The 25,132-nt window shown below is 40.0% G+C and overlaps 1 protein-coding gene across 2 annotated transcripts in view; it reads right to left on the reverse strand.

The window, feature by feature from the left end:
• Positions 1 to 25,132, reverse strand: part of NT5C2 (5'-nucleotidase, cytosolic II) — a 155,131-nt gene that overhangs the window by 113,557 nt on the left and 16,442 nt on the right. Inside the window, exon 1 of one of the 2 annotated variants that reach the window (XM_040361873.1) lies at positions 4,899 to 5,022. The exons of the other annotated variant lie outside the window; for it this stretch is intronic. Coding sequence (XP_040217807.1) covers positions 4,899 to 4,919 — 21 coding nt within the window. The 5' untranslated portion in view covers positions 4,920 to 5,022. Of the gene's footprint in view, positions 1 to 4,898; positions 5,023 to 25,132 lie in introns of those variants that run through there. 2 annotated transcript variants of the gene reach the window in all.

The following is a 25,132-nucleotide window of genomic DNA, read 5'->3' on the forward strand; positions in this document are numbered from 1 at the left end:
AACGTGTCAAGGTTAGTTTTCTCAAATAATGGTTTAGCAATGTGGGGGGTGATGGAAGGGTGGCTTTTCATGGATTGTAGAATGCAGTGACTCTGTAGGCGACAAGGTCATTAGAAGCTCGTAAATAGTTTAGAGAAAGACAGTGACTCAAACTATATGAAGTATACAATTAGAATTGTGCTGGACCATAAAAAGGGAAAATATTTGGAGTCCCCCCTGGGTCTTGGTGGATGTGGGCTGACAGGTGGGTGTTTGGTATGGATCAAAGATTTCAGTTTTCTGTAAAATAGAGTAAGGCTCAATTCTAGCATGAAATACAAAGTCTCTGAAAATTATGAGGCCTCTATAAAAACACTAGGCCTATGTTTTGCACTTTTATATTACCATGTAACCCTTTAGCACCTTCTTGTAAATTCTTCTCGTAATATTTTAGAATTTATTGCATATTGTAAAGAATCCATTGTAAATTATTTTACCACACCATACTGATATGTCTGTTGGAAAGATATTACAGGGTACATCAAATAAAATATAGGGCGAGATAAATAACACTAAAGTGACAGCTTATGGATGGGGTGAAAATCTTATGTCAATGAGTTGCCTGCAAATAAAAGAAGAAATCGGCTTGTGTACAAAAAACAATTGAACAGAAAGAAAACCTTATCCGATTCCTGTTTTACCCCAACAGGATGAGGGAAGTTTCTAAAGCTGGCCATAGATGATTTTGTTTTGTTTTTTTAATTGATTCCTCCATCCACACATTCGAGGTGGATGAAAGATTCCTCCCCACTGCGCTACTGTATTCTGACAGCGGGACTCCTCTGCTACCAGGATACATTGATCAGCACTGCAGCCATTTGGCTGCATGCGCTGATGGAACACAAATTTTCCAACAGTGCTGTTGGAGAGGAGTTGATCAATAGGTTGACTCTCTTCCACGGGAATGGCCATAGATGCGTTGAAATGATGCTAGTCCCTGCTGAACTGACAGAATTTCAATCCATCTATGGCCAGCTTTATATAAGCTGAAACTTGTGATCAAAAAGTCTTAAAACACAATTACTGTGCAGCAATATAAAAGAAGAAAAGAAAGCTGAAATTCTAACAAACAGGACTGCTTTGATTTATATATAGAATCATCATAAATGCTTTTTACACTGTCAACAACTCCCCATTAAATCAAAGACTTAATCTGTTACATTTGAAACATCTTAAGTTCAAGACAGTCCTCCTTAAAAACAGGCATCACAAGTTTTATGTTGAAGTCTACATCAGCCAGAAAGCCCTGCTCTGTGTGCACTTCTGATTTAACTTAAAGTGATACTAAAAGTAAAAAAAGAAATGTTTTGTTTCAAAATAACAAACATGTCATACCTACCTGCTCTGTGCAGTGGATTTGCACAGAGCAGAACAGATCCTCCTCTTCTCAGGTCCCTCTTCGGTGCTCCTGGCCCCTCCCTCCTGTTGAGTACCCCCAGAGCAAGCAGCTTGCTATGGGGGAACCCAAGCCACAGCTCTTTGTGTTCATTCAGACACAGAGCCACAGCCCAGCCCTGCCCCCCCCCCTCCTCATTGGCTCACTGACTTTGATTGAGAGCAGCAGGAGCCAATGACACTTTGCTTATGTTTCAGCCAATGAAGAGGGAGAGTACCAGACAGCCGAGTCTCTTGTGCAACGTCGCTGGATCAAGATGGGCTCAGGTAAGTATTAGGGGGGCTGCTGCACACAGAAGGCTTTTTATCTTAATGCAAAGAATGCATCAAGATAAAAAAATAAATAAAAAAACTTCCTTTACAACCACTTTAATGTTGCTTCAGGGGGCCCAACTTTTCTGAATTCTGCCAATTGAAAACACCTCATTGCTGGTAAAGGGTGAACTTATTAAAACAGGTAGAAGTCAGTCCAGGGCTTAGGCCGGGAGTCAGAATTCAAGCTCTTTGTAACAAAATGAAACCAACATTGGAGGAAAACACAGATGATAATAGCAGGCTACGCTTAGGCAGGTATTTTCAAGATAATAAAATAGTTTTATTCATGTCTTGAGAAAGGGGTCCTGTGTAGCCCCAAGGCTTTGCATCAACAATATTCTCTGAGTATAAACAATTTTTATCTGCCTTTGGACTGCTGACTTTATTACTATTATCTACTTTGGTACCTCGGTTGCCATGTACTACTCTGACCTTTGGTCTATGGGATGTGTGTGTGGAATGGCCTTAAAACACCAATGAGCAGATATATTTAACTTACAGTAAATCTGCCTCTTAAACCGCATTCCATGTACACTAACTAGCAGTGCAGCAAGCACAGTTGACAAATTTCCCTACTGACCAGTTCAGACAGCCACTTGCAGACTTTGTGTGTGGGTTTTATCATTATTAAATGTACTTCTTTAATATAAAAACATTTAATTCACAATAGAGCCTGTAGAGAATGCAACATCTGAACAGTGTAGCCCCAAATATAAAAAAAATGCTTTTTAGCAGCATATAGAGTCTAGAACTGTTTTTTTTGTATTATTGTTATTGCTTTACCTGTTAGATTTTTTTCTGTCTGATCATCATGACAGAAATTAAGGGGGTGCCCTGAATAAAAGGGAAACCCCCAAAGTTCATCAAACCATACTACCTAGACTTGTTGCAAGCCCCCCATATAAAATGGCACGTGTGTGGCTAAACACTGGCAATCATAAAAAAAAAATTGTTCTTCTCCATCATGTACAGTACCGTGTAAAAGTTTTAGGCAGGTGTGACTAAATGCTGTAAAAGCAGGAATGCTTAAAATATTTATATAATATTATATATATATATATATATATATATATATATATATATATATATATATATATATATATATATATATATATATATATATATATTTTATTATTTTTTTTAATTGTTTATTTTTAGAAAAAAATACAAAGTGCAAATTAAGTGAATAGAAGAAAGATCAAAATCAATATTTGGTGTGGCTACCCTATGGCTTCAAAACCAGCATCAAGTGTCTGCCTGTAATTTATTAGCATTGAGGACACCATGGATTCTAACCAAATCGGTAACTACATTTGAAGAAATGCAGCCCCAAACTTGCAAGGAACCTCTACCATGCTTCACTGCTGCCGGCAGACACTCTTTATTGTACCACAAACAAACTGCCTCCTGCTACAGCCAAATATTTTAAATAGCAGATACGTATCTATTATGCCATACCATCAGAGAGGCATGTGTTTGGCCCCAAATTTATTCTGCAGCTGAACAATGACCCCAAATATACAGCCAATTTCGTTAAGAACAACAAAGAGTCTTGGAAGTGATGGTTTGCCCCCCACAAAGCCTTGATCTCAACATCATTGGGTCTGTCTGAATTTACATAAAAGAGACAGAAGGATTTGAGGCAGCCTACATCAATAGTGGATCTGTGATTAGTTCTCCAAGATGTTTGGAACAAACTACCAGCCAGGTTCCAAATTGATACTATTTTGAAGGCAAAAAGGGTGGTCACACCAAATATTTTTTGGATATCTTTTCTGTTGATTTATTTTACATTTGGTTTATTTTTATCAATTAACTTTTAACCACTTCTATTTCTGGAAGCATTCTTCATTTACAGCATTTTTTCACACCTGCCTAAAACTGTTAAACAGTTCTGTACAAGACAAAAAAAATAAATCAATTTTTTTTTAACTGGACAAACACACTCTTTTAATGGCTGTAAAGGTTATGCATTCTCTTCGTTAAGGTAAAAAATAGCCTTTGTGCCTCTCCCCCAGCCCTCCTTATACTATACTAGTCTGATCTTGATTCAGAGCTGTGCCCAAGAGCAGTCTCTCTCTCTCTCTATTCCCTGGACATGGGGGAAGCAGCAGGGATGGGGCGTGGCCGAGACCTGCTGTGTGTGTGTGTCAATGGACACACAGAGCACAGCTCAGAATTGAGCCAGCACAAGTACCCCTCATAGCAAGCAGCTTGCTATGGGGAAACTTGTGGGGGGGGAGCAAGGAGCGCTGGCAGGGAACCAGAAGAGGAGGATCAGGGCTGCTCTGTGCAAAATTATTTCACAGAGCAGGCAGTTATGTTTGTTTTAAAAAGCAAAAAAAATAATAATAATTACAACTACTTCAAGGAAAACCTATACTGAAAAAAAATATATAGTAGATCATTGCTGAATTCGCTTTATAATATTTTGTGTTGACACACAAAGTGCTGAAATCATTAATGACGACAGCCTTCACCTTTATAGCTTTCCTTTGAAATTTTGGGTTAGAAAGCAAAGACTGGATTGGAAACCGTTTATCAAGAATAACACTGTGTCTTAATAAGGACCAAAAGACGACTTCAAATAGTAATCCAATGCTGAAAGCTGATCAAATGGGTTGCTATAAAATGTAGTACTTTATACTATATATTATATTAAATAAAACCCATAAATATCTTGTACGCATGTGGATAACCTTACTGTCCTATGCATATTTAATTTTGACACAAAAGTTAGGAAAGTACAAAGGGTTCCTGAAAATCATTCCCGATTTGACTATAAATAGTAACACATACAGGTCACTTGCAGAGCTGTCCTTTTAATGTTATCACACACACACACACACAAAAAAAAAAGCGATCAATAAAGTACAAAATGCCACCATTCTTGCACTTGATCCTTTCCTTTTGCTGGTTATAGGAGTGAAAGCTGGAAGTGGAGGAATGAAAACAGAACATTCATAAATTACGAGGAGACATTTCCTACCAGACTGGGCACGCAGTCAGAGAAAATCAGATCGAGAGCAGTAATGTGAAGCCCCATCCTTCATTCATAATCTATTTTTGTGACAATCCTTCATAAAGAGTAACTTATGTACAGTTCACCAACTGAAGAACGGTGAAAAACACAAATGATTTAGACTCACTGGATAGCTGCGTCTCATCATCTTGATAATCCAGCTGACAATGTTGTTGAGAGGGTTGCGGTTCCTTATTACAGGCTATTTATGAAGATAAAGGACACCGGTCATTCTACAGCTGGCACTGAAGCTACAAGAGCCAGCTTTAAATTAGACGTGCTGGCAGGGGGAGCCACGAAGCATTTAAAATAGAAGCAGCGGTAACTCCATCAATATTTCATTAAAAATAGAAGTGGTGTTAGTAGCTTGGGCAAGGATATGGGGAAAAGAAATATAACCTTCCATTGTTTATTGAAGTTTTCTAATAGAACAAATGCTGGCCATCCATGGAAATGTTCTGAATCTCAAAAAAAAAATACCCAACCTAAATGAATTCCCCGAGACATGAACATCTGCTGACTGAGAACCATTTAGGGTAGAAATTTAGCTTGTAAAATGACAAAGGGCTGCAGAGTTTACAGAAAGAATTCATACCCAGCTGCTCAGGCAAAATCTGTTTCTTCCTTTGCTGTTCCCCAGGTACATGCTCACTGCTTAAAAGATGCACTCAAAAATGATTTTAGGTATAAAAACCTGTTAAAAGTTATCTGCATACATCCTGAACTTATCAACTTTACAAACTAATTACACACATCCATGGCCATAGACCATCACATTGCAATGGTTAATTGTTTGTTAAAAAGGATGTTTTTTTTTTTATGTCACAATGTAGAGTATAAGATTTCCTATCATCTGTGCCCAGTCTTGCCACACAAAGTTAATCCAGCTCTGAGCAATCCTATTTTATTGTTCAGTGAAAATGAACAGACTTCCCGATAAAACATTGTCTAAATAAAAAGTCCATTCCTCCCTCCTTGCTTTGAGTGACAGGTTATTTACATATCTAGCTTGGACATGTTTATCATATGTTATGTTTATCATAATATGAGGTGATTCAAAGTTCATTGTATATTACCAGGATGTGTTGTGGGGGAGGGGTGGATTTCTCACTTTTTATACTGTGGATCACCTCATATTATGATAAACATAACATAACATATGATAAACATGTCCAAGCTAGATATGTAAATAACCTGTCACCATGGGCGTCCGCTGAATTTTCGGGGGGGGGGCACTTCGGCAGCAGCGATACACGTTAAAATGTAAAATTACCCGACCCTGCCCCCTGCATCTTTCAATATCTCTTTGTCACTACTGTGTACCCTCTCTCCACAACTGCACCTCTGGACCGCTTTACATTACACAGCACCCTGCATCACTGAACCCCTTTACATCACATAGCCCCCTGCACCTCTGGACTCCTTTACATTACACAACCCCCTGCACCTCTGGACTCCTTTACATTACTGGCAGAAAAAAAAAAAAAAAAAAAAAAAACGTAAAACTCTTCTTAACGTTGTACAAAAAAAAAAAATGCTCTATATGAGCATTTTATACTCCCAAGAGAACAGACTCCCCCCCCCCCCCCCCCCCCAAGACCAGTGTGCATGGAGCTCAACAGAGAAATTAGCTCATCACATTGCTACTTTTTCCTTGAGTTTCTAATTACAGGCTGGAGGTAGGCAATTGACAGCCTGGGCTCAGAAGAAATAGGCTGAATGATGCTGGCTGTCAATGAATACGAAAGAGCAGATCAATTCTATTTGGCAAAGTAAAAGCATGACTTTGGGATATGCCAAGATACGTTACAAAGAATGAGCGTTTGTCTTTGATACTATGGTTGACCAGAAGTTTGGAGGGGCTGCAGTCACGTCACAAAAAAGCAATTTAACCATGTGGGCATGTTTATGGACCAGAGTGTGGGACAAGTAACCCCCCATACTCATGGTGGGCTCAAATGTCACTTCTACCTTTATTGAACAAGCTAATAACTAGATAAAATAGAAATCATCAATAATATACTGTATATAGCATGAAAATCGTTTATCCCCTTAAGGACCGCAGCACGACTTATGTTGGCAGAATGCCACGGCTGGGCATATGGACTACAGGTACATCCTCTTTAAGAAGCCCAGCCATAGGTCGCGAGCATGCCGCCAGCTGCGTGCTCATGACTCGGTCCTGTGGTCCATGACCGCGCGAACCTGATCGCCGCCGGTGTCCTACGAACGGGTCACGGAGAGAAAGAATGTGCTTCCTAGTGAGAGTGTCACTGATCGTCTGTTCCCTGTCATAGGGGAACGACGATCAGTGATGTCACACCCCCCTACAGTAAGAAACACAAATTAGGACACACGTAACCCCTTTAGCGCGCCCTACAGGTTAACCCCTTCACTGCCAGTGTCATTTTCACAGTAATCAGTGCATTTTTATAGCACTTTTTGCTGTGAAAATGACAATGGTCCCAAAAATGTGTCAAAAAAGTGTCCGCCATAATGTCGCAGTCAAGAAAAAAATAAATAAATAAAAAAATCACTGATCGCCGCCATTACTAGTAAAAAAAAATAATAAAAATGCCATAAAACTAGCCCCTATTTTGTAAACGCTATAACTTTTGCGCAAACGAATCAAACGCTTATTGCGATTTTTTTTTTTACCAAAAATATGTAGAAGAATACGTATCGGCCTAAACTGAGGGAAAAATTTTTTTTTTTTATATTTTTGGGGGATATTTATTATAGCAAAAAGTAAAAAATATTGAATTTTTTTTTTTAAATTGTCTCTTGTTTATAGCACAAAAAATAAAAACCGCAGAGGTGATCAAATACCATCAAAAGAAAGCTCTATTTGTGGGAAAGAAAGGACGTCAACTTTGTTTGGGAGCCACGTCGCACGACCGCGCAATTGTCAGCTAAACCGACGCTGTGCCGAATCGCAAAAAGGGGCCTGGTCCTTTACCTGCATAATGGTCCAGGGCTTAAGTGGTTATTACACCATCATATACAGTTTATGAAAAAACAATAAAAAAAAATATATATATATATATATATATATATATATATATATATATATATATATATATATATATATATATATATATATATATATATATTTTTATCCTTTAAAATTCAAAAGCGAACATACTGTACATAATCCTTTCAACTACAACATCATTATGGTATGCTATATGATGTTGAAAATTTGAACCATGGGGGGCCCTGTTGGCATCACCATGTTTAATAAACTTTGATGAGCTGGAAGACTGTCAGTCAGTGTTCAGTTATTCTGACAGCAATAGGAGCACCACTGCCATTCACAGACCACCTTATGTTACAAAGTATTATTTTATTGGACAAGGCAGAGAGGAGGGGCAGCGATGTCACAATCATCACCTCCTCCAGAGTACATCATTTTATTTGAAAATACAAGGAGTTCTATGAATGGAAGGGGTCCAGAGAAAATAACCCCCTGTGGTCAGTGTGCATAGGGGGAATTCCCTTAGGCTGGGTTCACACTACTACACTACTTTCATCCTACTTTGCTCTGTGTTCAATGTTTCCCTATGAGAGCGTCTTGTAGCGTCCTACACAAGTCGGTCCAACTTTGAAAATGCTCCCTGTACTACTTTTGGTCCTACATTGATCCTACTTCAGGCCCATTGAATATCATTGAAGTCGGACCAAAGTAGTATCCTGTTCATGAAAGTAGGATGGATGTAGGACCAATGTAGGACCAATGTAGCAGAGCAAAGTAGGATGAAAGTAGTGTAGTAGTGTGAACCCAGCCTTAAACAGAACTCAAGAACATTGCAGCCATCACAGTAGTAAAGTCAACTACTAGTTATTTTCAGCCTCCCCAGTGGTCCATCAAGTACAATATATCCATACAAACATTGTGCCATGCTGGACCATTATAACTATGCAATACATAACATTCCTGGAGCTCAGCTATAAGTGGGCCTCAAAAAAAACGTTTTTATCCCCCCTGAAACACAGCAGTGCACTTCCTGGTATGTGAGAATACTTAAAGGGTTTGCAAAGGTTCATGTCTTTTCACCTTAAAGCGGAGTTCCGGCCACAATTTCACTTTTTAAATATAAATACCCCTGTAATACACAAGCTTAATGTATTCTAGTAAAGTTGGCCTGTAAACTAAGGTCCGTTTTGTTAGGTTGTTATAGCATTTAGACACTTTATAAAATAGAAATTGACTGGGGCCATCTTAAGTGTGGGCATCATGAAGCCAGACTGTATGACTTCCTGGATTTCAGCCTTGCAGACCTCGCACATGCTCAGTGCTGCACAAGCAGTGTCAGATCAGGTTTCAGCACCTGTGCTGTCCAAGTCACAGGTGCTGAAAGATTCTTTGAGACTGGGGAGTGCACAGACTCCTGGAAAGTTACACCCACTACATTCCCAGGAGTCTGTGCGGTGTAGGTTAGGAAGCATTAAGCACCTAGGTGCAGGAAGTGGGAAGATTAACTATTCTGCCTAGCAACAACACTTTGAAGGCATCTAAAAAAAAAAAAAAAAAATTCATAAAAAGGACTAATGACATTTTTTTAAAACTACTGATGTAATGTTATATTTATGGGTGGAACTCCACTTTAATGCATTCTATGCATTAAGGTGAAAAAACATCCGATGATTACCAGGCCAACCCAGCCCCCCCCCCCTCCCCATTTTACTTACCTGAGCCCTGGAAAGTCCTGCATCACGAACGCGTTCGATCATTGCCCAGGCTTCTCGGTTCTTTATTGAATAGATTGAGAGCAGCGCAGCCACACGATATGCGTGTTTATTTTATTATTTAATTAATAATGCACGTCATGTTTTTATTGTGCTTTAATGTCCATTGCATTAAAATCAAGACCGTGCATGGTGCAGTCTTGCTCCCTCAGCCACCTAAGAAAAATGGACATGGGACTCAAAAACACACAAAAAAAAACACACAAAAGTGTTGCATTGCTGGTGTGCTACCATTGACTAATGTAAGGTGCGTTTTTAGGCAAACACTCAAGATTAAGCAAGTAGGACTGTTCAAAAGTAAAAAAGCATGCAGTTCATACGCAGTGCATAGATGTGAACAGTATCATATCATTGAAAGGGAACCATTTCTCATGCGCTTTGGAAGCACTGAGTAGACGCACTGTAGCGTGCCGAAAACGTACAGGTGTGGAGGGCCCGAATAGTGACTAGTCCTGTGCCCTCCGTCCGTATGTTTTGCACACAGTTTATAAAAATAAAAGGTCACTGTACACTGCAACTAGTAAGTTGCTAGATATAGTGTGTGTGTGTAATAATATAATTTGTAGCCTATGTTATCATCCGAGAAGGAATAGAACATTAAAATTCAATATTTTATTAGACTTTTCATTGAAAGGTTCTTACTTCCTTGCAGTTCTTTACCAGCACCTGGTAACTGTGGTTACATTTTCCATCACATTAGTTTCAGCAAAAACAAAGGAGGAGTGATACAGAACATCTGCCTACAACTGTATAGCAAGATCATCATGTCAGAGAAGCCTATATGCGAACAAGCTACTGTCAGCGTTTCTTAAAGCGGAGATCCACCAAGGATAGCTTTTTTTTTTTTAAATGCTGAAAAAAAAAAAAAAAAATACATACTTACCCGGCCTGTCAGTTTAGGTGGATGGCCATGTTATGCTAGGTTTGCAGTTGTGCCATGCTCTCCATCTCATGATGGATTGAACAGAGCTCCGTGAGACATTCAAAGCTTGAGATATTTTTTAATAACCTAACCCTGCTTTAAACTTCTCCACAACTTTTTTCCATGACCTGCCTGGTGTGTTACTTGGCCTTTATGATGCGGTTTGTTCACTAAGGTTCTCTAATAAACTTCAGAGGGCTTCACAAAACAGCCAAGATTAAAACTACATGCAGGTGGACTCGATTTACTAATTAGGTGACTTCTGAAGGCAATTGGTTCCACCAGATTTTAGTTAGGGGTATCAGAGTAAACGGAGATTAAATTCAAATGCACACCACACTTTTAAGATATTTGTAAACATTTTTGAAAATCGTTCATTATTTTCCTTACACTTCACAATTATGTGCCACTTTGTGTTGGCCTATCACATAAAATACATTTATGTTTTTGGTTGAAACATGACAAAATGTAGAAAATGTCAAGGAGTGTGAATACTTTTTCAAGGCACTGTACATGATCAGTTTGACCTATTGGCTCTAAAGTGGACCTGTGAAGATAGGAATATGGGTGCTGCAATTGCTGACCCTGCTTTAAAGCTGCATGCCAAAAGGATTACCATCTTACCTCTTTATTTAATACCCAATTGGGTGACCCTTGAATAAATATGCAGAAAGACAGGTTTTTTTTTTTGGTTTTTTTAAGTACTAATTACGGAGCTAGGGTTAGGATGACAGCCCCCCGGATTAGGTTTTAAATATTGATTGGAGCACTTGCTTTTCAAATGTCAGACCTATACTTGGTATTGAAGGGGTTCAAAAAGTTTTTTTACCTTAAGGCTGGGATCACCCTTGCGGCCACAGCTTACAGCAGGGGGTGCCAGGGCATGTCTGTTCACATTTTCAGGCCTGAATTTGCACCTGAAACGGACCAGAAGACACGCAGGACCCTGCAATTCGTACCGCAGCCACCCCAGAGCTCTGTGAACGGGCTCCTTCCTGTCTTGCGAATTGGATGCAGACTTTTTACCGCATCCAGGTCGCATCAGTGTGAAGAAAAACTCATGCATTCTATGGAGGAAGGTAAAAACCTATGTGCAGTTCCCCTGCCCCTCACACTTACCTGAGCCCAATCTGGAACAAGCAATGTGTACAAGAGCAATGACTCTCTCCCTCCCCATTGGCTCAGACACAACCATTGGCTTCCACTGCTGTTAATCCCAGTCAATGAGGCGGGAGCAGGGGACAGGGCTGAGCCCTCTTCTGTGTGTCAAAAAACACAGTGGGGCTCAGGAGCGAGCACAAGCTGCTCGCTATGGGAGCACCCAGCAAGAGGAAGGACTCAGAATTGCAGACAGAGAACCTGAAAAGAGGAGGATCGGGGCTGCTTTGTGCAAAACTGTGCAGGTAAGTATAACATGTTTGTTATGGTTTTGTTTTTTTAATCCTTTAAAAAGTGGTTGGAAACCCACTAAACAAAAAAAAAACTGCAAGACAAAAGACATAATGAGCTAGTATGAATAGTATACTAACTCATTATGAATTACCTACCTCATATCGAAGCCCCCGCTCCGGCCAGCAACAGCGCTCCCGGAGTTACTTCTGGGTATCGCGGGTTCTGGCGCTGTGATTGGCCAGAGCACACTAACTGAATCAACGGCAAGTACGAGCTGTTGCTTCAGTGCGCATGTTCCGATGATGTCGGCACATGCAGATACAGGGGATATCTCCTAAACGGTTTAGGAGATATACGAGGTAGCTACAGGTAAGCCTCATTATAGGCTTACCTGTAGTAAAAAATGGTTGTAAAGGGTTTACAACCACTTTGAATATAAAGATAGTCCTAACTCTCCAGTGAAAATCCGTTTTTTTTTGTAGCAGTAGGAACTTTATTGGGCAGTCCTAACTAAGCAATAATCACAAAAGGATATGACTGAAGTTAGTATAGCTTTGAGCAATAGCATAACATACGGGTACTGGGTAGCTCCACAGTGCAGGGTCAACCAAAGGCATATCCCTGCATTGATGAAAGTCTTTTATGATAGAGGATGTATTCCCTTTTCCACAGGGAACACGCAAGCTGAACCTTTGTATGGTGAACAAGACAGATAAGGAACGTTCAGTACAATGTATTTTTTTTCACTGTGGACCATAATCCTATGTGGATATCCCCCAAAAACTACCTTAAACTTGAGATGGTTACACAGTCTAGTCAGAAGGTCAGAATGGGGAATGTCCCTGAATACAAGTTTATTTTTAAAGAAGCCTATTTGTAACAGTGTTTCTAGGTGTCCTTTTCACACCATACATATATGGTGGTGTGCAGAAAAACACAGCTCAACAGAGATGGGATGAACAAGCCCTTAGACCGCTTCACATGGACCTCGCTTCCGATTTGTGATCCTCAGCAGATCTTCAGAAGCAGCTTGGCAGCGGTTACCAGGAAGACATATACAGTCTACTGCATGCCTGCTTGAAAAGTCTTTTGACAGCCAGCTGAGAAAAAAAAAAAAAAAAAAAAAGACCTAAACTGCCTGTTTTTGCCATCGGACAGTGTCCGTAATCTCTCTGCATTTGTAGAGGACATTTGTAAAGAATTTATGTGCAGTTTTTAAAACACCGGTTACTCCCAATAATGAGCCATTCATAGGAACTGGCGTTTAGGTGTTTATATTTTACAATGCCTTTTCTGCCTCTCCCCATTTGCTCCAGGTTAGAGGCTCGGAAAGTATTAAAGTGTCTGTAAACTTAAAATACCAAAGTTATGTAAAACACTCCCTTTTTGGCTTAAAAAAATATATGTCAGGCCATTCTGACAGTCAGTCAATGCTTCCACACTTCTGGTAGGGACAGGTAAGCTTGAACATTATCAAAAGCCCCCACCTCTGACAGCATCTTGTTTTACCCAGTTTAACCAACCCATCCAACCACTGGCTACATCAACATAGGCATATTGACAAACTACTACACCCATTATCACTAAATCCTATTATACTACCCAGGACCATAAAATCAGCCTACCCTTTATTGCGTGGTTGACAAAAAAAAAAAAAAAAAGGTTGAAACAGCTAAAGCCATGCTCTATATTCAGGCTCTATCTGTTCTGTACACCAGTATTTCAGGACACGTTTGGCCACCAGAACGTTAACTCGATTGCCATGTAAGATGTGAACTACTACTGGTTTACAAAAGCCTATGCTACAGTAAAACCTTACTCTTCTCCCTAGAAACAGGCTGGCTTAGGCTCCCATCAAGGCCTCATCCTCATGCACAAATGGAGCATTGAGATCCACAAAGCAAACCTTTGTAAATGTATTTGAATGCATCCTATGGTCTTTTCTGGACATTTGCACACTTGATGTTCTGAAGCCTTAAAAGCGATTGGAAAGTCTAATTTTTTTCCTATTTTTTTTTAATAGAAAAAAATAAATACATGTTATATTTGCCTGCTCGTGCAGTGGATTTGCACAGAGCAGCCCGCATCCTCCTCTTCTCAGGTGCCTCTTCTGTGCTCCTGGCCCCTTCCTCCTGTTGAGTGCTCCCACAGCAAGCAGCTATGGGGGCACCCAAGCCAAGCTGGAGCTCCATGTATCCTTTCAGACACAGAGCTGTGGTTCGGCCCTGTCCTCTCTCCCTCTTAATTGGCTAACCGACTTTGACCACAGCGAGAGTCAATCGGGATTCGGGAGGGAGAGTCCTGGACGGCTGAGACACTTGTGGACATCGATGGACAGAGATGGGGCTCAGGTAAGTATTAGGGGGGCTGCTGCACACACAAGGCTCATATCTTAATGCACAGAATGCATTAAGATAAAAAACCTTACAGCTTTACAACCACTTTAACATGCTCAATGTTTGGAAATGCTTACCCAATCAAGAAAGATTTGCGGTCCGTTTAATGTTGGTTTTGCGAAGTTGACCATAATTGAAAGTTAGTTTACTCTGGCACCCCTAACTAAAATCTAGTGCAGGGTTCGACAAACCCCGGGAGCCAGGTCGCAATTGCGACTAGAATTAGCGACCTGGCGCGGCACAGCTGGGGTATCCTGTGTCTCCGTACGCCCCGACCTCCCTCACTGAGCGATCGCGTCGGGCCGCTCCAGCCGGTAATTGAGGCCGCGGCTTTGTGGCCTTCTGCAGGCCTATGCTTCCTTCTGTGATCTGGTGCCACCTTGTGGTGGCTGTTGGTATGACAAGACAACCAGCAATGCTAATGGAGCTTCCCCTGTGTTTTCACTGCCATCTCCTTCCCTCCAATTACAGCCCCCAAACATAATATATATTTTTTTATTCTAACACCCTAGAGAATAAAATGGCAGTCGTGGTAATACTTTGTTACACCTAATTTGCGCAGCGGTCTTATAAGCGCACCTTTTTGGGAAAAAATAAGACACCAGTAAAGTTAGCACAATTTTTTTTTATACTGTGAAAGATAATGTTACGCTGGGTAAATTGATACCCAACATGTCGCGCTTCAAAATTGCATCAGCTTGTGGAATGGTGACAAACTTTTACCCTTTAAAATCTCCATAGGCAACGTTTAAAAAATTATACAGAGGTTACAGAGGATGTCTAGGGCTAGAAATATTGCTCTCGCTCTACCCATTGCGGCGACACCTCATGTGTGGTTTGAACACCGCTTTCTACTCACGAATGCGTTCGATTCTGCGCGGGATGGGGCGCGTTCCTGGCTCCTAACTTTTTTAGCTGGCTCCTAGGTTCCAAGCAAATCTGTCAAGCCCTGATCGAGTGGAACCAATTCCCTTTAGAAGTCACCTAATTAGTAAATAGAGTCCACCTGTGTGCAATTTAACAAACCTCTAAGGGGTTCACAGAACAGCAGTATTTATACTGAGATTAGAGAACCCTAATGAACCCTGAACAAACAGCATCATGAAGGCCAAGGAACACACCAGACAGGTCAGGGATGAAGTTATGGAGAAGTTTAAAGCAGGATTAGGTTACAAAACAAAATCCCAAGTTTTGAACATCTCACGGAGCACTGTTTAATCCATTATCTGAAAATGGAAAGAGTATGGCACAAATGAAAGCCTAACAAGACATGGTTATCCACCCAAACTGACAAGCTGGGCAAGGAGCATTAAATCAGAGAAGCAGCCAAGAGGCGCTACAGAGATCCACAGCTCAAGTGGGAGAATCTGTCCACAGGGCAACTATTAGTCATGCACTCCACAAATCTGGGCTATATGGAAGAGTGGCAAGAAGAAAGCCATTGTTAAAAGAAAGGCATAAGTAGTCCCGTTTGCAGTTTGCGAGAAGCCATGTGGGGGAGACCGCAAACATGTGGAAGAAGGTGCTCTGGTCAGATGAGACAAAAATGTAACTCTTTGGCCTAAAAGCAAAACGATATGTGTGGTGGACAATGCACATCACCCTGAATACACCATCCTCACTGTGAACCATGGTGGTGGCAGCTTTATGTTGTGGGGATGCTTTTCTTCAGCAGGGAAGCTGGTCAGAGTAGATGGATGGAGCCAAATACAGGGCAATCTTAGAAGAAAACATGTTAGAGTCTGCAAAAGACTTGAGACTGTGGCAGAGGTTCACCTTCCAGCAGGACAACGACCCTAAACATACAGATACAATGGAATGGTTTAGATCAAAGTATATGCATATGTTAGAATGGCCCAGGCAAGGTCCAGACCTAAATCTAATTGAGAATCTGTGACAAGACTTGAAAATTGCTGTTCACAGATGCTCTCCATCCAATCTGACAGAACTTGAGCAAAGAATGGGCAAAAATGTCACTCTCTAGAGTTGTAAAGCTGGTAGAGACATCCCCAAAGACTTGCAGCTATAATAGCAGCGAAAGGTGATTCTACAAAAGTATGGACTCAAATACATGCCACACTTTTTACATATTTAAAAAAATTAAAAACCATTTATGATTTTCCTTGCACTTCAAAATGATGTGCCACTTTGTGTTGGTCTATCACATAAAATCCCAATAAATACATTTACGTTTTTGGCTGGATCATGACAAAATGTGAAAATTGTTCAAGGGGTATGAATACCTTTTCTATGCACTGCAAGTACACAGATTATCTTTTATTTTTATTTTACACAGATTATTCAAGGTAGGATGGGGGAAGGAAATGTTCTTGAGAACAGTTAGCATTAGGCTGGCCATAGACGAGTCAGTTTTCTGTTCATTCAACCAGCGGGTTGAACGGTACAAAATTGACCCGATTGCCCCATCAACACACACTGGAGGTGGATGGTAGAATCTATCCATACACTGGTTAGCGTATTACCTGCAGCAATGATCGAGGAGGAAATTTCCCAACAGGTTGGTTGAACAGAATTTGATCGCTAGATCAGCTTGTGTTAAACCACAGTGCCCATACATAAATCAAAATTTGGCCATTCCCTGCTGAACTGGCCATATTTCAATCACTGTATGGCCAGCTTTAGGTTTTTCTTCCACTTTAAAGAATTGTTATCAAACGCTACCTATTCTTACCAATGAAACAAACATACATTTTTTTAAAGTAAGCAGAAAATCCCAGGTTTATTATTACTGCTAAAGCCTCCTAAGAGAACTGGAAGATTCACACTATATATGCGTCTTGGTGACGTTTGACACCTAGGACCAAACCTAAGGGGAAAACCCAACATTTTGAGTTCCCACCAAAACAGGAATAAAGGGCTGGCTTTAGATATGTACTCTACTGGCCCCAAACATATAACTAAAAAAGGTACAGAGATTACCGGTTTATCTTGTAACCACATAAAAGATTTTGGAGATCTGAGGAGACAATCATTGGACTAGCTCCAGTCTTATAAGCTTGTGCTGTATAAGCCTCTGAAATGACTTGATGTTGTGGCAGGGCTTTTGTGTAAGGTTTAAAAGATTTTGTTTTAGAACACAAACACAGATATATTTGTCACCAGCACACAGAGGAAGTCATTTTTATTTAGGGTACAAATATAGCAAGACAACTGTTGCAGTCAGGCAGGCTAATTAAAATGCCTGCTATGACCTACTAAAACACCATTAGTGAACCAATGAAAAGAAATGCCCTCTAATTTATTTACACACACACACACACACACACACACATATATATCCGAAACAACTAATCGGTTATGAAATTAATAGATTACAATTTTCATAATGGGGTTAAAAAAAAAACTAACTTTATAGTACAAAAAAAAAAAAAATACAAAAAAGCAAATCGCTACTGTAAAAATATTACTTTCACTGTCCCACAGTAAAAGAATGAACCCCTTACAGTAGCGATTATTTGCTCTTTTTGTACTTATTTTTGTTTTTTTTAACCCCATTATGTTATTAAACATCTCAGGCCTGGGTTCACACCTCTGTTTTTTGGTGCTTTTTGTAGAAACACACTACAGTTCATTTACATGTTTTCCTATGGGACACGTTCACATCCATGATTTTTTTTCAGCTGCTGCGTATTTGGAAAGGGCAAGGACTTAACGCAAAACGGTGCTATTGTTTTTTTTGGTTCAATATACTTCAATGCAGAAGCTGCAGAAAAGCAATTTGTGTTTTTTTTAAGGCTATTATTCGATTAATTCGAAACAAAAATTGGGCCAACTAATCGATTATGAAAATAATCGTTAGTTGCAGAGATATGTATATATAATATATATAGGGCCGGTTCACACATCAGTGGATGCATGCCTCAGTGGCTCACTAAATAGGAAAGCAAGGACCTGGGCCCTGCACATTTATAAAAAACAGTCAGAAATGGCCATTCACAACTGTTACTGAAATGGTGAATACCCCTGACAATCTTTATAGAATGAGCAGCTACTGTTGGTACTAGAAAACAAGAAATGCAAAAATATTGGTATGCTCCAACATCATCTCTTTGTAAAAAAAAAAAAAAAAAAAGGAGGTTGAATGAGAAACTTTTTACCATTTTTATTATTCCAGATCTGCCTGTGGTATACCAATCTCAAACCTATTTTCCACTCAGGCTGTAGCAGCGATATAATTTTTCAGCAGCGAATGAAGGTTTCTGACATTTTTAGAGTTTGCAACATTACATTAAGTAGAATGGACTAAGGCCTCGTACACACGGTTTGATTGTTGTATGACCGAGCGCCTGATTTTTGTCAAAAGCGCGTGCAGGATTTTGTCTACCATACCAACTCTCCGTAAATTGTCGTTTGACAAACACGAATGTAGTGACGTACTACGAGAATATAAAGAGGAAGGTAATTTCTCAAGCGCCACTCTTTGGGCCTCTTCTGCTAATATAGGGTTAGTAAAAGTTTGGCGAGCGTTGATTCGCTTGAGGATTGTACAAACCAAATGCCTTTTAAAATATGTTTGGCATAACTACATTGGTATCACCAACAAATCAGTTTCATTATTATCCCATTAAGGAAGAGTCGAAATGCAGCAAACATTCTCAATAGGGCCTGCCTAATTGGATACAATTGAAAGTGTTGTTTAGTTTTGACCTAATATTATAATTTATCTAAAAGAAAAATTGTACGTGTATGGCCAGCCTTAATTGAACAAGCTGACACTAGAAGCCGATTGGCTACCATGCACAGCTGCACCATATTTTGCACTCTAGTTTTAGTAAATCAACCCCAGTGATCGCCCAAAAGAGTCCAAACTCGTTTAAATATTTGTATGCAACCCTTGAGGATGGAGGCCATTTTCTGACTTGGCAGTTGCTGTTCGTGTGTGATTGAAGGGTTGGAAGACCAACAGGCTTTAGTGAAATTATGTGTGGTCGTTGTGAACACGAATCTCAGAAGGCTTAATTGGATATTCCTAGTGGTCGATGGTTTTAAGATTATGCTGAAAACACCTAGAATTGCAGACTATGCTCATGAACTTCTCCCCGATATCGCCCAGGTCAATCAGTTTTTGAAGAGGAAGGCTCAGTTTCCACTAGTGAGACTTGTCATGGGACTTTGGACACAAAGTTCCATGACAAGTCACAGCCCATTGATACCACTGGCACCCGTTCCCATCTGTGCGACTTAAAGTTGCAGCAACTTTGAAAAGGTTCCTGTACTACTTAATGCAACTTTGATCCAGAGAGTAAAATGGGATCAAATCATGCGCTCAATCGCATCAAAGTCGTACTCCAATGCCGCGTGACTTTGGGGTTGCAATAGTGGGAACAAAGCCTAACTTGTCTCACCTATAAAACAGGTCGGACTGCTCTTTATCCAGGACAAAAACCGAAAGAAATGGTTATCATTACTGCATAGTTATGCAACATGTCCCACCCTAAAACCATCACCTGATCACATATATTTTAGATTACTGCACTGACAGTAGTGACAAAAGAATGTTCTGCCTGAATGCCAGGGTTGGTAACATTATAGAAACTCATTTCCGTCATCATAGCAAGTCACATTGTTGAGGCGCTTGTGGGTTAATGCTGTGCAGCTCTAAATTTTGCTTGTATAAATGATGTGACATTTGCTCTGCCAAGTCCAATTAACATGTCTGGATTACAGGATCAAAGGGAGTTCACCAGTATCATTTATCCAAAATAATGGCTAATTATTTCTGCACTATGCCTTCTGAATTATTGAATACAACTGTTTACACCAGTGGTGCACAACTGATGGCTGACCAATGTTCCCATGGTGGAGGACAAACAAACCAACCTTCCTTTACTAATCGTGTTTTTCTCCATTTGCAAGCAAATTTCTGTGAGGGTAGAAATAATAATGAATTTGGAATCTATAAATTACCTAACATAGCTGTCATATTTGTTACAGCCAAATCTGTTGGGCAGTTCACAAGCTTCCTAGTTCTGAGGATAGCCATAAAGCTGGTGGTCTTAACATTATTTTATGTACTTATAAAAAAAAAGGTAAGAAAATTCTTCACCAATTCTTTACTGCTGCTAATAGAGGACGCAGAATATTACACCTTAAACTGAAGAAGACCCGACATCATGGCTTGACAAAGCAACAGGTTAAATCTATAGCCAATGCCAGCCCCACAGCCACTTTTACTTGCCTTACCCCATACTGCCTGTGCCAGAGTGATTGAGGAGAAAAGGCTTACCTGTAGGTAGTGGAAATATCTCCTAAACGTGTGCCGTTTAGGAGATATTTCCTGTACACTGCACCAATGTCATCGATGCATGCGCTGTAAAGAAAACGGACCTTCGTGCGGTTTCTTCACACATATGTGCCGTGACGTCACTCCCGCGCATGGCGAACAAACAGAAACACCCCCTGAAAGCATTATGCTGCTTCATTTTTAAAAACACAATGCTAACACACCTGTGTGTACTGTGTGCACTAGTCACCGTTTAGGCTCGATTCACACGTGTTTGACTTATCAATCAACTTTGGACATCAAAGTCGCATGACAAGTAATTTCCCATGTTTTCCAATGATAGCCATTTATATATGTGTGACTTAAAGTTGCAGCAACTTCAAAGTAGTTCATGCACTACTTTGATCTGACTTTCATGCAACTTTTGAGGGTTAACATTAAAGTCTATGGCCCTCAAGTTGCATGAAAGACCTATCTGAATGTAATACAGTCACAGTGCAACAGTTGTTCATTATCAGTGGTCAACTCCAAAAATGAACTCCAAAGTCGTACAAGTGTGAATGGAGCCCAATCGTCTTGGCAAATCAATTGCTCTAGGATTCATCCAACAGAACAACTTCCTCCGATGTCTGAAGTCACATAATGTCAAAAGCTAATACTGTAGGTAAGGCTGCATCCTTCTGCTTAAAGCGCACACCCCCCCAAAAAGGAACCTGCCACCATTATCACAGAAAAGTAATTAGTAAAATGTTAATTACTCGCATATGCCCACAGATGACATCAGCACCAGATCTCATGCATGTGCTGTAGCCTTGTTTGTTACAATGATACACTTCCATGGCTACAGCAAAGTGGCATTATGCTACCCAACACTCATATTGCTAAAGCCATGGCAATGTAAAAACAATAACAAAAAAAAAGGGGACAGTTGAAGAACAGCATGCACAGCTTAATGCACCAGACATTTGTCATGTTGGTGGGGGGGTCCACTTAAGGTGTCTGTTAACTGTCTATTGATAACTGTACTTATTTGTTCCTTTAGCATCGATATATACTCCTTTAGGCCTAGGGGAGGGAAAATTGTGTTTACAACGAAGGAACACCTCCTACCATATCTTTTCTATTCAGCTCATAATTGGCCCATAATTGTACTGACCCACATAAGGGTGCATAAATGTAAGTAAAAAGGGCAATTTTTTGTTTCCAGGTATAATGGAAGACATGTTCTGCCTGCATCGTTTTTTTTTTTTTTTTTTTGAGCATACACTTTTCCACCAGGGCCCTAAAAGCCTTTACCATAACAAAAATCCCCCCCCCCAACCACCCTCTTAGGATACAAACAGAAACCTAGGAAGAAAATTGAAAATGTATGCACCAACATGTAGTATACTACATTTGAGCAGACTGAAAACATTTATTTGTTTTCCATTTTGAATGTTGAAAGGTTTATTGGTCTTTTTTCCTACATTACAGCACATTAAATACAAATTTGTTTAACACCTTCTATAGTATATCTCAGCACTACATCTACCCTCAGATAAAGCCCCATGCAATTGTATAAAAACAAAACTATTTTTAAGGCCAAACCCAACATAGCTAAAGAGCAAGCTGAAGAAATCACTTGAGGATAGTTTGTGTGTTTACCCAGTGGGAAGGCAGGGTTACAGTTCAAATATGTCCAAGGGCACCTCGAGCTTCCAAAACAAATCTAGAATTGCTAGTCAGAATATTCCAGAAAGATATATAGTCTGTTCTTATAACTCTCCAGGACTTAGCAGAATAAATGAAAGAGCCTGACCTAGTTTCAAAATGTTCGCGCTTGACAGAAGTGCAAGTTAGCTAAGCGACTTTGGAATCTCAGTCAGAAATAATTTATATCTTTTGCATACTAAGCCAAAGAACATCCCTTGGCTGCATTTACACTCTTCCTAAAGTGTTACAATAGTGAACATCGGCAGCACTGCTCAGAGCCTTCCAACATTTCTAATACGCTTCCCAACCCGGGCACTCCAGCTGTGGTCTAAATACAAATCACATCATGCCTCTGGAAGTTATATGACCGTCTACACCGAAAATCGGACAACAGATCGTCCATTTTTGTTTGCATGCTAGTCGTATATCAAAAATGGAGAGGTTACCAACGTTACGAAAATTCTAGTACGACAGAAATAAATAAAAAAAAAAAAAAAAAATCAGAAGTGAGGTCATGTGTTGTAGTGCATTTCTTTTGTATTTTCGGACAACTGTACTGATTAAACGAAAATCATACGATATGGACATACAAGTATTTTTTTTGCACTTGTCCGATCTAATAATGTGCCGTGACCGGCTCTTGAAATCTCTGTTCCAACAACCCAATTATCGTACGATTGCTTTGAAAGCAGTATTTTTCGTCTGATTTTCAGATTGTGTGTACAGGCCATTAGACAATATTTGATGGGTGCCATATTACTATAGAACACAATCTAACACTCAAGTATAAAATGAACAGACTCAAGCCACAAGTCCTTAAAATAATGTTGTTGTTCTAACATTTGGAAACTGTCCCTAGAAGTACACTTGGATAGTGAAGAATCGCAAGTATCACACGCGTTACAGGCAGCAGAGAATTCGTATCAGTGTTGGTAAAAGTCATTTGAGGACAGACACATCATTTACAGGGAGGATACCAGCCATAGACTCAGCTGGACCAGCATGTTTATGCTATGGAGGCAGTATACACAGTCACTGACAGACAAGTCAGAGGTCAGCTTATCAGCGGGGACACAGGGAATCTCATTGCACCAGGAATAACTGTTGGCTCCAGCAGTTAGAATTGTCAGACAGCATTACCTGCTTCCTCATGCAAAACATAACCCGATACCACCGTTTTGTGCTACATGTCTATGAGTACATAGGTTTAAATCATGTATAGGCCTGCTTTCTCATTTACAAGACACAAACTAATGTGACAATACTACTTTTAATGACATACGACAGTAATAGTCTACAACAGACATGCCCTGCCAACATGACACAAAGAATGTAGGCCATGTTGTTGTTTTGGTTTCAAATACAGAAGTAATAGTTTTTTTGATCACATACTCTAACAAAAAAAATTAAATAAAATAAAATGGAGGAGTTTTACTTGGTTGTTGAATTTGAACTGTTTTGTTGCAATATGTATTGGATGGAATAGTGAACTGGGCCTTACTTCACTAATATGATCTTGGTGGTGGAAGCAACTCTCGCCGTACACACACACACACACACACACACACACACACACACACACACACACACACACACACACACACACACACACTATACGAAAATCGGGCGAACATTTTCATCCAAAGAATTTTCATACAGTGCGTACACAACATTGGACAGCCGAAGAGACGAACTACAAAAATTCTCATACAGGAACAGACCGAACAATTTTCATTTAATGTGTACAGTTTTCGTACAAGAAAAATCAGAAAAGAAAGACTGCGCATGATCAGAAACAATAAACAAAAAGCATTTTCCGTCCGAGAATATTTATTTGCTATAAAAACAGAGGGAAAAAAAAAAACAGACAAACGTTCACCCAATTTTCTAAGTGTGTATCCCACTTAACCACTTAAGACCAGACCATTATGCAGGTAAAGGACCTGGCCAGTTTTTGCGATTCGGCACTGCGTCGCTTTAACTGACAATTGCGCGGTCGTGCGATGTGGCTCCCAAACAAAATTGGCGTCCTTTTTTTCCCCACAAATAATTTCTTTTGGTGGTATTTGATCACCTCTGCGGTTTTTATTTTTTGCGCTATGAACAAAAATAGAGCGACAATTTTGAAAAAAATAAAATAAATAAATATATTTTTTACTTTTTGCTATAATAAATACCCTCAAAAAAGATATATAAAAAAAAAAAAATTCTCAGGTTTAGGCCGATACGTATTCTTCTACCTATTTTTGCTAAAAAAAAAAAAAAAAAAAAAATCGCAATAAGTGTTTAACGATTGGGATTTTTTCGTGACTGCGGCATTATGGCGGACACATCGGCCAATTTTGACACATTTTTGGGACCATTGTCATTTTCACAGCAAAAAGTACTATAAAAATGCATTGTTTACTGTGAAAATGACAATTGCCGTTTAGGAGTTAACCACTAGGGGGCGCTGTAGGAGTTGTGTGACCTCATATGTGTTTCTAACTGTAGGGGGCGGGGCTGGACGTGTGACGTCACTAATCGCCTTTCCCTATATCAGGAAACGGACGATCAGTGACATTGCCACTGTGAGGAACGGGGAAGCACCAAACAGCAGGACACACAAATACAGGAACTACTTTTTGAAATCGGAACAGCGCCGCAGATGCGGCATCGCACCAATTAGGACGGTGTCATTGCCGACGATTTGAGATGCGATTTGACATCTCAAATCGTACCAGTGTGAACCATGCCTAAAACTTTTTTGGACATAGTTTGACGATCCTTGGTGTGCTGGCGAATATGTACACTTGCTTGATGTTTCCAAGACCCAACTGGTAATCCCTGCAGCACCCACCATTTTTATAAGCCATTTTTACCAGGAACGTGTGCAATAGGAAAATTGATCAGACGCTTAGGCTGGATTCACACCAGTCCAGTGTGAATTCCAGCTCCGTTCTCTGTGCAAAGAGAAAAAGCTGCTG

Source organism: Rana temporaria, chromosome 8 (assembly GCF_905171775.1).
Source record: "Rana temporaria chromosome 8, aRanTem1.1, whole genome shotgun sequence".
Classification (NCBI taxonomy): Eukaryota; Metazoa; Chordata; class Amphibia; order Anura; family Ranidae; genus Rana; species Rana temporaria.